At 42.4% G+C, this 13,312-nt stretch overlaps 1 protein-coding gene across 1 annotated transcript in view; it reads left to right on the forward strand.

The window, feature by feature from the left end:
• LOC130586526 (myosin heavy chain, skeletal muscle, adult-like) overlaps positions 1 to 155 on the forward strand; it is a 15,758-nt gene extending 15,603 nt beyond the window's left edge. Inside the window, exon 33 of the mRNA XM_057387341.1 lies at positions 1 to 155. This exon is cut by the window's left edge and continues 27 nt beyond it. Within this exon, the coding sequence (XP_057243324.1) occupies positions 1 to 108 (108 nt within the window). The 3' untranslated portion in view covers positions 109 to 155.
• Positions 156 to 13,312: the final 13,157 nt, after the last annotated feature.

Below are 13,312 nucleotides of genomic sequence, written 5' to 3' on the forward strand. Positions count from 1 at the left end.
GAGCTGGAGGAAGCCGAGGAGCGGGCTGACATTGCAGAGTCACAGGTCAACAAGCTCCGAGTGAAGAGCCGGGAGTTCCACAGCAAGAAGATAGCCGAGGAAGAGTGAGAATGTCACTGAGAGTCATGGAATGATGCAGCAAAGTGACTGAAGGGCTACACAAAATGTGAACCCTCTGTCACTTCCTTCTTGAAAAAGTCTTTATAAGCTTGTCAGTGCCTWAWRACTGTAGATTCTTTTGCATAYAAAGCAGTAGTTAYATTTTAGTTCYRCAGTTATTTAAGTGTTGATTRTGTTCAAACAGTTAATATTTAGGARTAAACTCCTGAATTTYCTGGAGTAAKTATCAGAAACTCTAGTCCTCCARSTATAGTAAGAATAATAGGGCATGAGAACAAACAAAATTTTCTACCCTGCATTACAGTGTTTCCCAGCAATGGAATTGTGATTTAAAGGTAGAATAAATAAATATTAAATAAAATATATTAGAAGAGAAATTGTAAACCTATGCTTTACAACTTTACAAGCATGCATATCAAAAGGAACTGCTCTTATTTTGCAACACTGGATTTGAGAGCATCTTTGTTAACATGACAACATAATGAAATCTCCAGGTCTGACGCCCTGAGAATACAGAGAAGCAGTAATCCTGGTGTTTCCACACCGCTGAACAGTGTTTCCTGCCTTCCTTTTGCAGCAATGCATGAGCTTTGTTGTATAAGGGAAATGAACACTGGGTGGAAAAAAGTAGCTGGCAGACCTTAACTTTCTTTTCATCCCACATGGGGTAACCCTGCAGAATGTAATGTATGAGCAGTACAAAAATGAGGAAAACCCAGCCATGAGGAAGAGCAAGGCAGCAAGGATGTTTCCCAACCCCAGCCTTTCTAGTCAGGGTCCCCGTGGGGGCTGTGTAGCCTGAGTAGATGGCAAGTCTGGAGAGCACAGGTACCTCCATCCTGAAGCAAACAGATCATACCCACTGGAAGATCACAATGGYACTCACATTAGAGCTTTGTTTGTCTGGAATAGGTGTTTAGAAACAACCTACATAGGAAACAGCAGTGCATCATTAAGCACAGAGCAGCCATTCACTACAACCTGGCATGTCAGGTAGTTGCAGAGGAGACATTATACAAGCAGATAGGGGGAATGGTAAATGGTAAATGGCTTTGACTACAGGGACACTTACAGGTCCCTCAAAGTTCTTGGCATCTCTACATCTCTGCATTTACAAGGAATATTTCAAGAAGCTGTGAAACTGGWGGGAAAGGGAGATGGAGATATTGCACAGCCTTTTGCACTGACCACAGCAGTCAGTGTGTGTGCATTCAGGACTGGGGGGTGCTTCTYTTCCCAARCACACTGARGTTTACACCCAAGGAATCCTYCCATKTTATAACTAAATATGGAARTAATTTGCTAGGCAGCAGCTAAATATATTTAAGGAGAAGATGAYGSCCAGTATTGAATCCTGTGTCACTGYAAGTGATGCTCCTCAGAGATGGCATCCCYATGTGTTAAGCTGTGAAAACTTCATCAGTGCCAATGATATCTGGGCAACAAGGAAAAGAAACCTTGGATACGACTTTTAACCTGCTGACAGACTAGCAAATACCACGGCAACTTTGGAGACCATATTTCAATGCCAAAAATCCCCGTTCCCTTGGGACAGTATTACAGTCCTGCTCAAAAATGAACAAGCTGATCTGACTGTGGAAGAATCATGATGCACTTGAAGTGCATGTGAAACTGTTAGAGCTTCTCTCTCACCTGTAAGAAATTATGGCCTAAGGATTTCTTCCTAAATGCTCAACTGATGAAAGGTAACATTGCAGGTTCCTTAAGAGACAACACTTTGGGCCAGAATTCAAACTGCACAGGTGGGAAAGGGAGAGAAATCACACACACTGCACTGTGCTGACCCAGCCTTGCCACCAAGCCATCCTGGAAAGCATGGGTGAAGACTTTGGAATCAGAGCAGAATATTAATGGGATGAGTAAGGAAAACTAATTTCTCCTCACTTTTGATTTGCTGCCTTAGCTGGAGGTCAGGCGTCATTTTGCATCAACACACTATTTCTGGAGTCAGACTGCTTGTGATCTGAAATGTGCTGATGCACAGGTAACTGATCTTGGGAAAAACATGGGCCCATAACAGGCATAAAGGAACATCTCTAAGAGAAGGTTTAAAATAGATGCAGCTGATGAACTCTGCTAGAGCTGCTGCCTCATGTGGACTATGGACTTCTCTGACCTTAGACAGCTTGGGCATAGACATGCTCTGTCTCCTGGGCACAAAAGCATCAGCACTTTAAGAGGCACTAAGACATGGGGAAAATATTTCTGACCTTAAGAAAGAAGCTCCTTACAATAATCACAGAATCTGCTGAGTTGAAACGGACACATAGGGATCATGAAATTCAGCCCATAGGTGAATGATCTGTACAGGGATTGTGCGCACAACCTTGGCATTATTAGCACCATGCTCTGCCCAACTGAGCTAATAATGCCAGATTCAGCTTTCCAATTCCCAAATACTCCCTGTCCATGCCCTCAGTCCACAGCAACATTGCCTTGACCAGAAAAGACTTTCTTCCCCAATGACAGTAAAGAACAGGACCAGAGAGTGAAAGAGAGAAAGGAAGAGAGAAGCAAAGGAGAGARGAGGATGARTGGGGTTGGRAGMAATTGAGAGAAAGAAACMCAGAAAGAGAATGAAACTYGGAAAAAGGCAGAGAGAAAGGAWGGGAGGCAGGAAGGCAGGAAACAATTTAACATCATTTGGCTRTTGGKACCTGACCTTWGTGGAGGCCRAGGGCGCACMTTAYKGCCCCACAAGTCCTGAATCTGAKACTCAKCTAATTATTGTRTATGACTGAGTMCTGGGAAACTAAATGGASGTTTAACAGCCTACATGYAGAATTATGSTGYCTGTAAACACCACGACCTTGGCTGCCTCTGGGAAAGTAGRAATGGAATGTAKGATAACACAGGTGTTCAAAGACAGAAACAATAACCCACCAATCATATACTGATGARTAGAAAATGACAGCYTCATTAACCAATATATGTTTGCCACAAATRTATACACTAGTTGCTAAGTGGATAAAAGGGGCTTGTGCCTTAAWAAAGTAGCATTAGTTTTGTGCATTAGTTTTGTGTGTGTATGTGTGTCTTTGTGTCTGTTATTTYGTGTTGCTGTCTGGCCAACAGCGACAGACCTTGGACTTAACTCTGCTGCTTTTGATCATCTGAGACAGTGTTTGCAAGTCATATCAGCCCTCTCCAAGTATCTGGGCCACAGTGTGAGTAGCTGCTGTTCCCAGGTGCAGAATAGTGGCTGCATCGGCCAGAAGTGTGATAAGATCAAAAGAATGAAGGAAACTCATTTGGAAGGGACTGTCACATCTGTACCTACCCTCTGCAAGGGGAATTGTCACTGCTCTTGTGAACCCACTGTTCACCCACCCATATCATGCCCAATGCCCTACAATGGGTGCCTTGCTCAGAAGACCAAGGAAGTGTCTCTGTTCTCTGAATCTCTGCTTTGTCCTCGCACTGCAGGAGGGGCAGGCGGGTTGTGTCTTGTGCCTCCTCACATCCCATGTCCTTGTGAGCAGTGATGTTAAAAGAAAAGGCTGAAAATTCTGAAGYGGTGCATCTTGGGAAAGCAGAGGTGTTTGTGGGGACTGGGAAGGATGAGTAGAATGTGGAACACTCKATGGACAGCAGAGACAATGGGTTCACATTTCAGGATTTCATGACATCTGACTACTTTGCAAACTGGTAATGCTTCTAAACACAGAACCTAAATGTGATGGTCTTCAAGGCAGAAACATGCATCAATGTGCAGAGTACTAGAAATTAAGCTAGACAGAATGTTTTCCCATCCTTAAGGGCTCTTGGAAATGTTCATCATTTCCCCTCTTCCGGTATTCCAAAACATTTTTTAATGTTTTAAAAAACACATGAAAGACTTGGGTAGCCAAAAATCTGGCCTTAAGAAAGAAGGGACTTTGTCCATGTCTCCACATTTCAATACGGAACTACTGAAATCAAGCAAGGAGATGCTTCGAATTAACACGAAAGTCTGTTTTTCCTAGGAGTGATTTGAGATTGTGAATGAGCCCTTGTGGAATTGAGGAGTTATACCACATATGTTATACCACATAACCCACAGTAGATTGATATACAACTGCCTGAATCTTACTCTGTTGCAGGGGGTATTATGGTTGTTAAAGCTGGACTTTAGATCATAAATTACTTGTGACAATTCTTCAGAAGAGTACAGCCACATCTCAGACAAGGATAATATGCATGTTTCTTTGAACCATGGCATTCACAAGCAAGGTTATCGAGAACAGGTTCCTTTATGACACCTGTTATCTGATAGTGATTTCAAGTGCTCATCGTGTTCTCACATGTCTTCTGGGAGAAGCAGTCACTTTTTCAAAACTGCACTATTTTAGTGACCCTGAGTTCCTTTTGGTCCAAATCCTTCTCCACCTTCAATTCTTTCTACCACCTGTTGTCTTTCTTCTGTTGACTGTTCCACCTAGACGCCACCCAGCCTTCTCACCCCACACACCTGTTCTGTAACAGGAGCTCCTCAGCTGCTTTGGTGAGTGATGGAAAGGGCATCCTGAAGGTTGTGTCCTCATCCAGGACCCACTCTCAAGTTCTTTTCCATGGGTGCATCCTGGAAAGACAGGAGGAACCTAACTAACTGTGCAACTTTGATATTCACACAGCATCTGCCCAGGTATTATAGTTTTACCTTCTGCTCCAGTTCACAGTTAAGTGATGCTGAAATATCTTTGGAGTCACAGTTTCTCTCTTCTTTATCTCTTTTCTGAAAGACAGAAGTATAAAATATTGTACATACTTATGTGGCATATGTTATACCATTAAGCTATACCATAATTGAAAAAATTAACTTTGAAGCAGTCTCAAGAGAGTACAATTAGAAGACAATTAGAAGGATCTTCAAAATCCTTCCATGTTTTGGTGCCTGGGACAGGTAGTCTTCACAAGTAAGCTGTAGCCCCAGAAATACTAGCTTACCTATGCCATGGCCAGAATTTCCCTGTACCTATTCTGTATCTCTTCCCCTGGATTTTTTAAAGATTCTGGTGGTTGTGTTCATCAACCTGTTTTCCACAAAAATCAATTAACACTTCCTAGTCTTACAACATACATAATTTTTGAACTWTATAGCACTATGACACTGCTTTGGACTAGATCCTTCCTGCAGGGAAGCATGCATTCCACCAAAACCATGCACTTCATTAGTCAACRGGACAAAGGGAGGTTAGGTTAAGGAAAATGTGTCCTACCATCTCCTGAGTCCAGTGCATCTTAATACTGGGAAGTGCTGGGATGAGAAGCCTTGCTCTGAATGATCAGTGTTTCAGCAATTCTGTTTCTTTGGTGCTAACATTCCTGGCAGCTCTCGTTTTACACAGAGGGCAGCAGAAATGCTGCTGCAGCAGGAGCTGAGCATTCCCTGTCAGAGCAGTGCTCATCAGGGTTCCACAGAGTACACTGATGCCTCCAGCATGCCCTCTCATACTGAGCATGGCTGACAACAGCACTGGAAAGCTGCAAATCCCATGGGGAATGTTTCTCAAATAAATTGTTGCACTGAAGAATCCATAGATTTATAAGATCTGACCACTTTTTTTTCCTTTTTTCCTTTTTTTTTATTTCCCTGGAGATCTTGGTTTTCATGACTTTTGAACCCCAGTTTAGTTTTTTATCTATCAAGATTCACATCTGGTACAGCTGAGTATAAAGAAGAAAAAATACTGTTCATAGCAAGGGAATAAAATTGCTTCCCTGATAAGATTAGCAATGGCAGCCTGAAGACACATTGGTTCAATTGTTGATCATTGACAGACATGCTATAATAGCAACAGTGCTGCACCAAGAATAACTTTTATCAATGTGATTAGGAGAAAAATGATTTTTAAATAAAAACTGCTTGTGGAGCTAACTCTAGATTACCAAAAAGCCCATGGGAGTTACTTGTGAGTTTTTTGGTTGCAATTAAGATTTCAAGAGCATCTAAAAAAACAGATGATCAGGCTATAATAAGAGCACAGACCTGTGAACAAAAGCTGATTTTTCACTGGAGAGCAGTTAGGAATATTCCCGCTCTTTTTTTTAGCAAAATGTTTTGGAATAAACAGAAGAATAGTAATGCACCAAGTATAGTGGGTACTCATCCAATATTGTTAAATTAATTAAAATCTGAAGAAATTGAATTATTTTCTAGTGCATATAAACAGTGCTCAAATCAATGCCAGGGAAATGGATATTTCAAATAAAAAATCAGGCTTTAAGAGTGTATCTGAGAATATATCCCAGCATTTGTGATTTATGTATCAATAAACATTATTAAATAAGGAAGAAAAGACGCTGCAAGTATCAACACAGCTTTTATAAAATAAAATCAAAATGTGCACAAAAAGGTGTCCTCACCAATGCTGGGTACTTCAGTGCTCAGGCTGAAGCAGAGAAATTCAGTGGCAGCAATATAAACTTACTGCCATCTCTCTGGCTGAGGCCAGAACCACCCCAGTGCAGAGCAGCACTCAATTAGACTTCAAAAGATACCTAAAAGGGTATCAAGGAAAGCAGAGTTTTCCATTGATGATAGTTTATTTAGATGAGAAAGATTTGCCCACAACACTGTCACTTTCATCCCAGGCCTAAGAGCTTTCCTAGGACAATTGGATTCAATGCAAGCTGTTCATTTGTGAAGGAAGTTCAAAGTGGAAGAGACATGAAAGACTATGAGACACCCTCCTTTTGGCACAGTTACTTCTAAATTTGTCTGTTCCTTTATTCTGTTCAGGTACAGTATCAGAAATAGCTGTCCTTCTCTACAGAGGAGGGAAGAAATTTGAGATAAGCATTTGCTTAGCCAATACTGTTAACAAACCCCTCCCAAACATTATCAGAAATAAAGTGCTGGGTGTGGACCAGCTTCAAATATCTTCAAATCAACGTTACTAACATTACCAGGGATTCTAGCCTGATTAGCCCAKGGGGATGATTGGGAGGAATGGGCTCTCAGCAGAACAAGCTCAGAAAGGATGTAGGCAGAAATAGTTCAGAGAGAAAGAAATCGGAATTCAGAGAGAAAGAAATCGGCAAGAAGTCTCACACTGTGGGGTACATAAAAAATCTAAATTAACTGCACCTTAAGAAAGAATTTCAGAAAGAAAATGTATAAATAAAATAAGAACAGTGAATAATACTCGCTATGAAATGAAATGTAACAGAAATTTCTGGTACTTGTACAGTTTCTGGGCTGAATAACAGCATAAGCAGGCAGTGCCAAATYACTTTCTGACACCAAGACTGGGCACATGTAGCCACAGCATAAATTTGCTATGCRATTTCTGCAGCCAAGTAACATTATCACAAAAGATTTCGGAAAGAAAACCCATTGTGATACCCATATAGGCATGGCTCTGATTTCTAACTCACAGATGCAGGAATGGGGCATGGCCAAAGTGGACGGATTATTTTTCTGAATTGAGGAAATGAGCAATGTCAGTATTTTTGGGATCAGGCACAAGTCAGACATCAATACATGTCAAGAACAAACCCTGTCTCCAAATGGCAGGAAGGGATCCTCCATCAGGAACCTTTACACTGAAGTCAAGTCCAACAYGAGGGAAGGAACACGTAACCCCAGTTCCTTTGCTCCTCTTCATTTTCCAGCCATTAGCCTTTGCTGAACAATGGAAGATTTTTATCCCTGTGAGTGACAGCAACTGATCCATCATGTACAGTTAAGCAGCAGCACACTTGTCTTCTGCTCTAGAAAGGCAAGCCCAGAAAAATGGCAAATCTGGTGACAACTGCAAAAAAATCACTGTCACCAAGAACTGGAGCTGCTGGAGCCCAGTTAACATAAAACASTTCTGGAAAGTTCATGGGCTGCAGGTTTCTGCATTCTTCAACAAGATGTAACTCAGGAATTTGGAAAGTCAGTATTCTGCACCAAAAAAAAGGGCAATTGTTGTTCAAATAATAGTAAAAGAAAACATTGAACCACATCCTAAAAATTACATTAAAAAACTAAGGAAAACCTTGCTTTGTATAATGGCAGTAAGTAAGCAAACACAGGTTATCTGAAGAAGTGGGAAGATCCTCTCATTCCTTCAGATGTCCAACACCTCTCCAGTCTCTTTTCAGGACGCATTCTCAGAGCTGCCTCTGTACAAGTCTTGAGGAACACACCCTGTGGCCTGAGTGGACTGGGATCCAGGGACAGGTCTGAGCACATGGAGAGTCTGTGCCCAGGTACCAGCAGGTTCACTTTGTGTTTATGAGCATCTACACTGACTCAACTCATCCGAGTGGAACAAGGTAAGGTCATTTGTGCCCCTGGTATTTATGTGAGTGCTCAGTGTGTTCAGCTGTGCTGTTATGTGGCCAGCTGTGCATACATGTTGTAAATGTGTTCTCCATGTGCTTGTGCCTTCTGCAAATTCTTGCTCAGCCTCACTACTTGGTTGGACCTGGATTTGGATCTGTGGCAGTCTTGTCTCTGTCACAAATTCGGCCTTGTTATCTGACAAGAAAACCTCAGAAACAAATCTTGCATGGAAACTGCTGTTAAGGTGGAAAACAGTCAGGCACTGAGCACTGGCAGATGGGGAAAAGAGTGCTTCCYACCAGACAGCCAGCCTGCCAGCTCATGCCCTTCARCTAGCAGGGCTGCAGGGGCCTTTGCTGYTCAAAATATTCTGGCAGTGTCTGAGACAACAAGTGAATGACAAACATATTTAGCAAGTTCCTGTGGCTGACCTGGCTGGGAAGGCACCAACCTCCCTATTTCACTTCTGTATTAGACACAAGTGTTGTTTGCTCAGTGCTGACAGGAAGGAAGCTTGATGGAAAGCAAATAGATGAAAATAAAAGACAGAGAAAGCAAACAGAATGTTGGTTTTGTGATCAAAGTGTCCAGTCCAATATGCCCTCAGAGAACTATCAGCAAAAGCCTTTTGACACAGGCACACCAGGCTTGTTTATTTGGGACATTTCCTGGCAGAAGTGATGGCAGAGCATCTGACTCAAGGCAATAGAAAATGCAGGTGTGTGTGAGACCCCCTGTTCATTTCTACAGAGACACAAACTCTCACACGTACACACACTCTCCTGCACAGTTAAATAGCCTAAAACTTATTCCTTCATCATCTACAATTTGACAATCACAATTCAAGAATTTCAGCATTTTCCTCTCCGAGACTTATGGCCAAAGCATTAATTTCTCTTTTCCTTTCTGAGACAACAAAGCTGTGGTAGTATCAGCAACCAGCCTGTGCTGTCTCTTTGCTCTGAACTCCTTGCTCTTTGCATATCCCCCTGCTAAGGCACTGCACAGTGGGCCTGTGCTGCTGGAAGCATCCTGAATGCTTTGCATAATGTGGAAGCCAAGCTTCCTTGTTATGCAGATTAATAGATGTCRTGCCAYAACCTGCTCCCARCCAATCCAAGTAGCCATTGCATAAGTGGATTATTTTCTGGGCATTTTAACTGCCCCTTGCCACTGGCAGGATTGCTGAAAGGATATCTCAAGTGAGGATATGAGGAAAATGCTCCTTCAGTAAGAACCAACTATGTGAAGCCCAGCACCTTCCTGGGCAAGTCACTGACAATCACAGTCCAGTCTCTGTCAAGTTCCCAATAATGCAACTCCCTTTTCTGCAATACTTTGGTGACCAGAGAGCACATGCTGTTTTCTCTGGCACTGATGTATCATTCCTGGCTGAACAGAAGGAGGATAGAACTCATTTGAGCATGCAATTAGTTGCTAAGTAAAATCTTCCATGACATTCAGATATGCAGTCTACAGCTTTCTTCCATTGTTTTTCTGAGTTAGTGGCTCTGGAGACTCCTGATATTGAAGACTCAGAGAACAGAGACAATGCTGCAAACATTTCTTATGAGCCAAGCACTGGTTCCCTGTGGAAATTTGATGTCACATAGGATATCTCCTTCCTGTTGTGTTACACAGGTATTGGTTCAACAGGATACAAGGATTCTTTTTCTTCAGTTATACAGCCACACTTCTACGGCCAGGAAAAGGAGAAATAATTTCGCCTCCCAATGCAGAAGTGGAAAAATCACTCTYTCCAAGCAATTTTATCATCAAAGAAGAGGAAAACACTTACTCTACAGCACACAGAAACCTCTTTCCCTATCACAGAGAGCTATGAATGCTGTTTCAAATACTTATGGGAGAATTGGGAGGATGAAACAGAAAAAAAAGGGRAGTGAATATGGCCACAGTCAACAGAGTCCATAGTTCTGTGAAGAAAAATTAGTCCACCTACACAGTCACAGAGATTCACTCCCTGGAGACCTTCAGAGTCTGCACAGCAGCAGMAAGGAAAACACAGATCAAAAATATCAGAATACCATAAATAGTGTGGGAAAAGCATATGTGGGTATGATTGTGAGGAGAACTATCACTTTAAATGAAATTTTAACGTCTAAAGCAAATGTATAAATCTCTGAGTTTTTATATTTGGCCCAGATCATATTCCCTTTGCAGCTGGTGGAGTCAAATGCGTCAGAGACCTCTAACCTCCCCCTCAAATTTTACAATGTCAGCGAAAAATTAGATTATTTCTTCTGAAACCTGACCCCTGAGAGCACTGATATCAATAGTCTTAAAAATAGGCCCATCAGCTGGGGTCATCAGAGATGTGTTTGCATTTGAATTGCTAAGCCAAGAGATTTTCATATTAAATCAGTCTCCACTGGGTTTCCCCAGCATAGGCGAGTTCATTTAGAGAACCTCATAGACTTTATGTATAYTGGGGAGACAGACAACTTTTTCAACTCTTTGACACAAATATGAATCAGAATGAGAGATATTTTCAAGCACTCTGYACCGTCCTTCCCACTGAAAACAGCATCCAGTGTAATATGACCCAGGCATCTGAAATATCAGCTCTTGAAAATGCCCTGTCAGCCTTGGGCCCTCCAAGCTGGAGAGGAGGCAGCCAGCAGATGTAAGATAAGGTCTGTAAAATCTAGAYAGGACAATGAGAGGGAGTGGATGGATGGCTGAACTTCCCTGTACCTGAAGTAGGGCCATCAGGTGAAGTGAGCTGGTGAGCAAACATAAATRCACAGGATACTTCAAACCAGCCATAGTTATCTTCTGTGATCATCACCACTGAGTAGCTACTGAAGGTTCACATTCATTTTAAAATCTGCCACATAAATCCATGAGAGGAAAACCAGATGCAGACTCCTGATTCCAAACAACAAAAACAGCAAGACTGGGATGTGCCTGAGCTGGGGGCACTTGAGGAATGGGGTGGTRTTCAGGGAAAGCCGCAGCACATCTGCCTGTCTCATCATTCCTGTGCTTTTCAGCCTCAGACACCATTGAAACTGAGCTGCTGCCAGGACAATGCTCTGGGCCACCCTTTGGTTCCTGACATGTCTGTCCCAATAAGCCAACAGACAGCAGCCAGGCAGAGACAGCCCCTTGCAGAGGGGCCATGGAGAGCCTGGAGCCCAGGAGCTGCTGCTCTGGAGCCAGGACACCCCTGTGTTGGCACAGCAGCAGGCTGAGCACAGGCAGTGCCAGACACAGCCACTGCTTGTGGCTCTGGCCAGAGCACTCACCTGGGAAGGGAAATGCTCCTTGCTTGCCTCCCTGAGGTTTGTGACACAGTCTCAGATGCCCACTGGGTTCAGGTGCCAATGGATGATCACAGCACAGCTGGGCCATGGGCTGCTATGGGCAGTGGGACAAACCAGCAGGGCTTTCAGCAAAGCTGTTGGAAGTTTATCATAATCCTCATTTTCTTCTTCAGTGCCTGGCCCATAACCTCAGTGTTAATACTGTCTGAAAAGACAGAAGCTAACTTAGTGTGCCATGCTGTTACTGCACTTTTGTGCCGCAATCTGCRAAGTCATGCAGCAATGCCTGAACCAGATTTATGCTGCTTTTTCCCTAAGTAGAAGAGCCTTACCATGCTGCTTAGCCTGCCCTCTACCTCATGAAATGATTATGAAATCATTTAGAATAGCTGAGATTTTGAAGATGTTCAAAGATCACCTAATCCAACAACCTACTCAAAGCTGGCCAAACTACTTCAGGTTGCTCAGGAATTTGTCCAGTCACATCCTGAACACCTCTACAACTGGAGCCCCTCTGGATAACCTGTTCCTGACTTGGATCACTGCCATGGTAAAAACAATTTTCCTTATATCTAATACGAATTTTCCACATTCCACTTTGTATTACACTCTTTCTCACTGTATCATATACCTGTAGATCATAAGAACCCCTTTTAGCAGCTTCTTCATCAGATTAAATAAACCCTTTTCTTTTAGCTTCTTATACATCACTCCATCCCCCTGACTTTCTTTCTGGACAAAAGATTACAAAACAGTCTTTGGAAATCAAATTCTCACCAAGTTATTTGTGACCATGTTATGTTCTTTGCAGCTTTACACTGCCTTTTTTTAGCAGTTCTTTAGACCAAACACTCTTTTCTTCCACTGGAAAAGTGTTTCTTGTGTATCTTTTTTCACTGACAGGTTTGGTTTTGACTATCCTACACAGACAAGCTCTTTTTTGCTGCTTCTCAAGTAAGTGGTTTCTAGATCATTTTCATGCACCAATTCCAGCCTAAGCCTCTTTTTGCACATAGTGCAATTATCACATCCAGTATTTCTAAGGGGCTCATACAACAAACTTAACATTTCTTCAGCTGTACCAGATCTAGTTCAAACTCCTGATCGTACTAGAGTCATTCTGCTGACTTACAATTCTGCTCTGACTTCTTAGGATAGTGGGCACTGGTCCATCTTCCTTATGTCATGTATAAGTGACATCATCTTTCAAGACACTGTATTGAGATTTGTTCCCAGCTCTGTAAGTTTTCATGTCTCTGTGTATCATATTAAAAAAAAAAAACCAACTCACTGGACATAACTGTTATATGTTCATCTTCTTGCCATGAGACTTCTGTCACAGTTCAGGTAATACCAACCAGAAACCGTCAGTGGGTAGGGCTGCCCACACAAGTGTCTGTGGCACACCAAGGCAACGTAAATGTTTGTCCTTTAAAGTCAGAAACAAAGCAAAACTAACCTTGCTGGTCTCTGGGTTAAAGAACAGCTCATTTTTAGTTTAATAAATRCAGACAAAGCCTGGGCTTGTATCAAGGATCTACACTCTTTGGGAGTCCCTATATCGCCTATTCAAATAGGATGCTCCCAAAGAAGAGAAGGAAGTCCACTGATCCTGTAGGTTCCCAAG

Source organism: Malurus melanocephalus, unplaced genomic scaffold (genome assembly GCF_030028575.1).
Source record: "Malurus melanocephalus ecotype Western Australia unplaced genomic scaffold, MMel_1.1 scaffold_1193, whole genome shotgun sequence".
NCBI lineage: Eukaryota > Metazoa > Chordata > Aves > Passeriformes > Maluridae > Malurus > Malurus melanocephalus.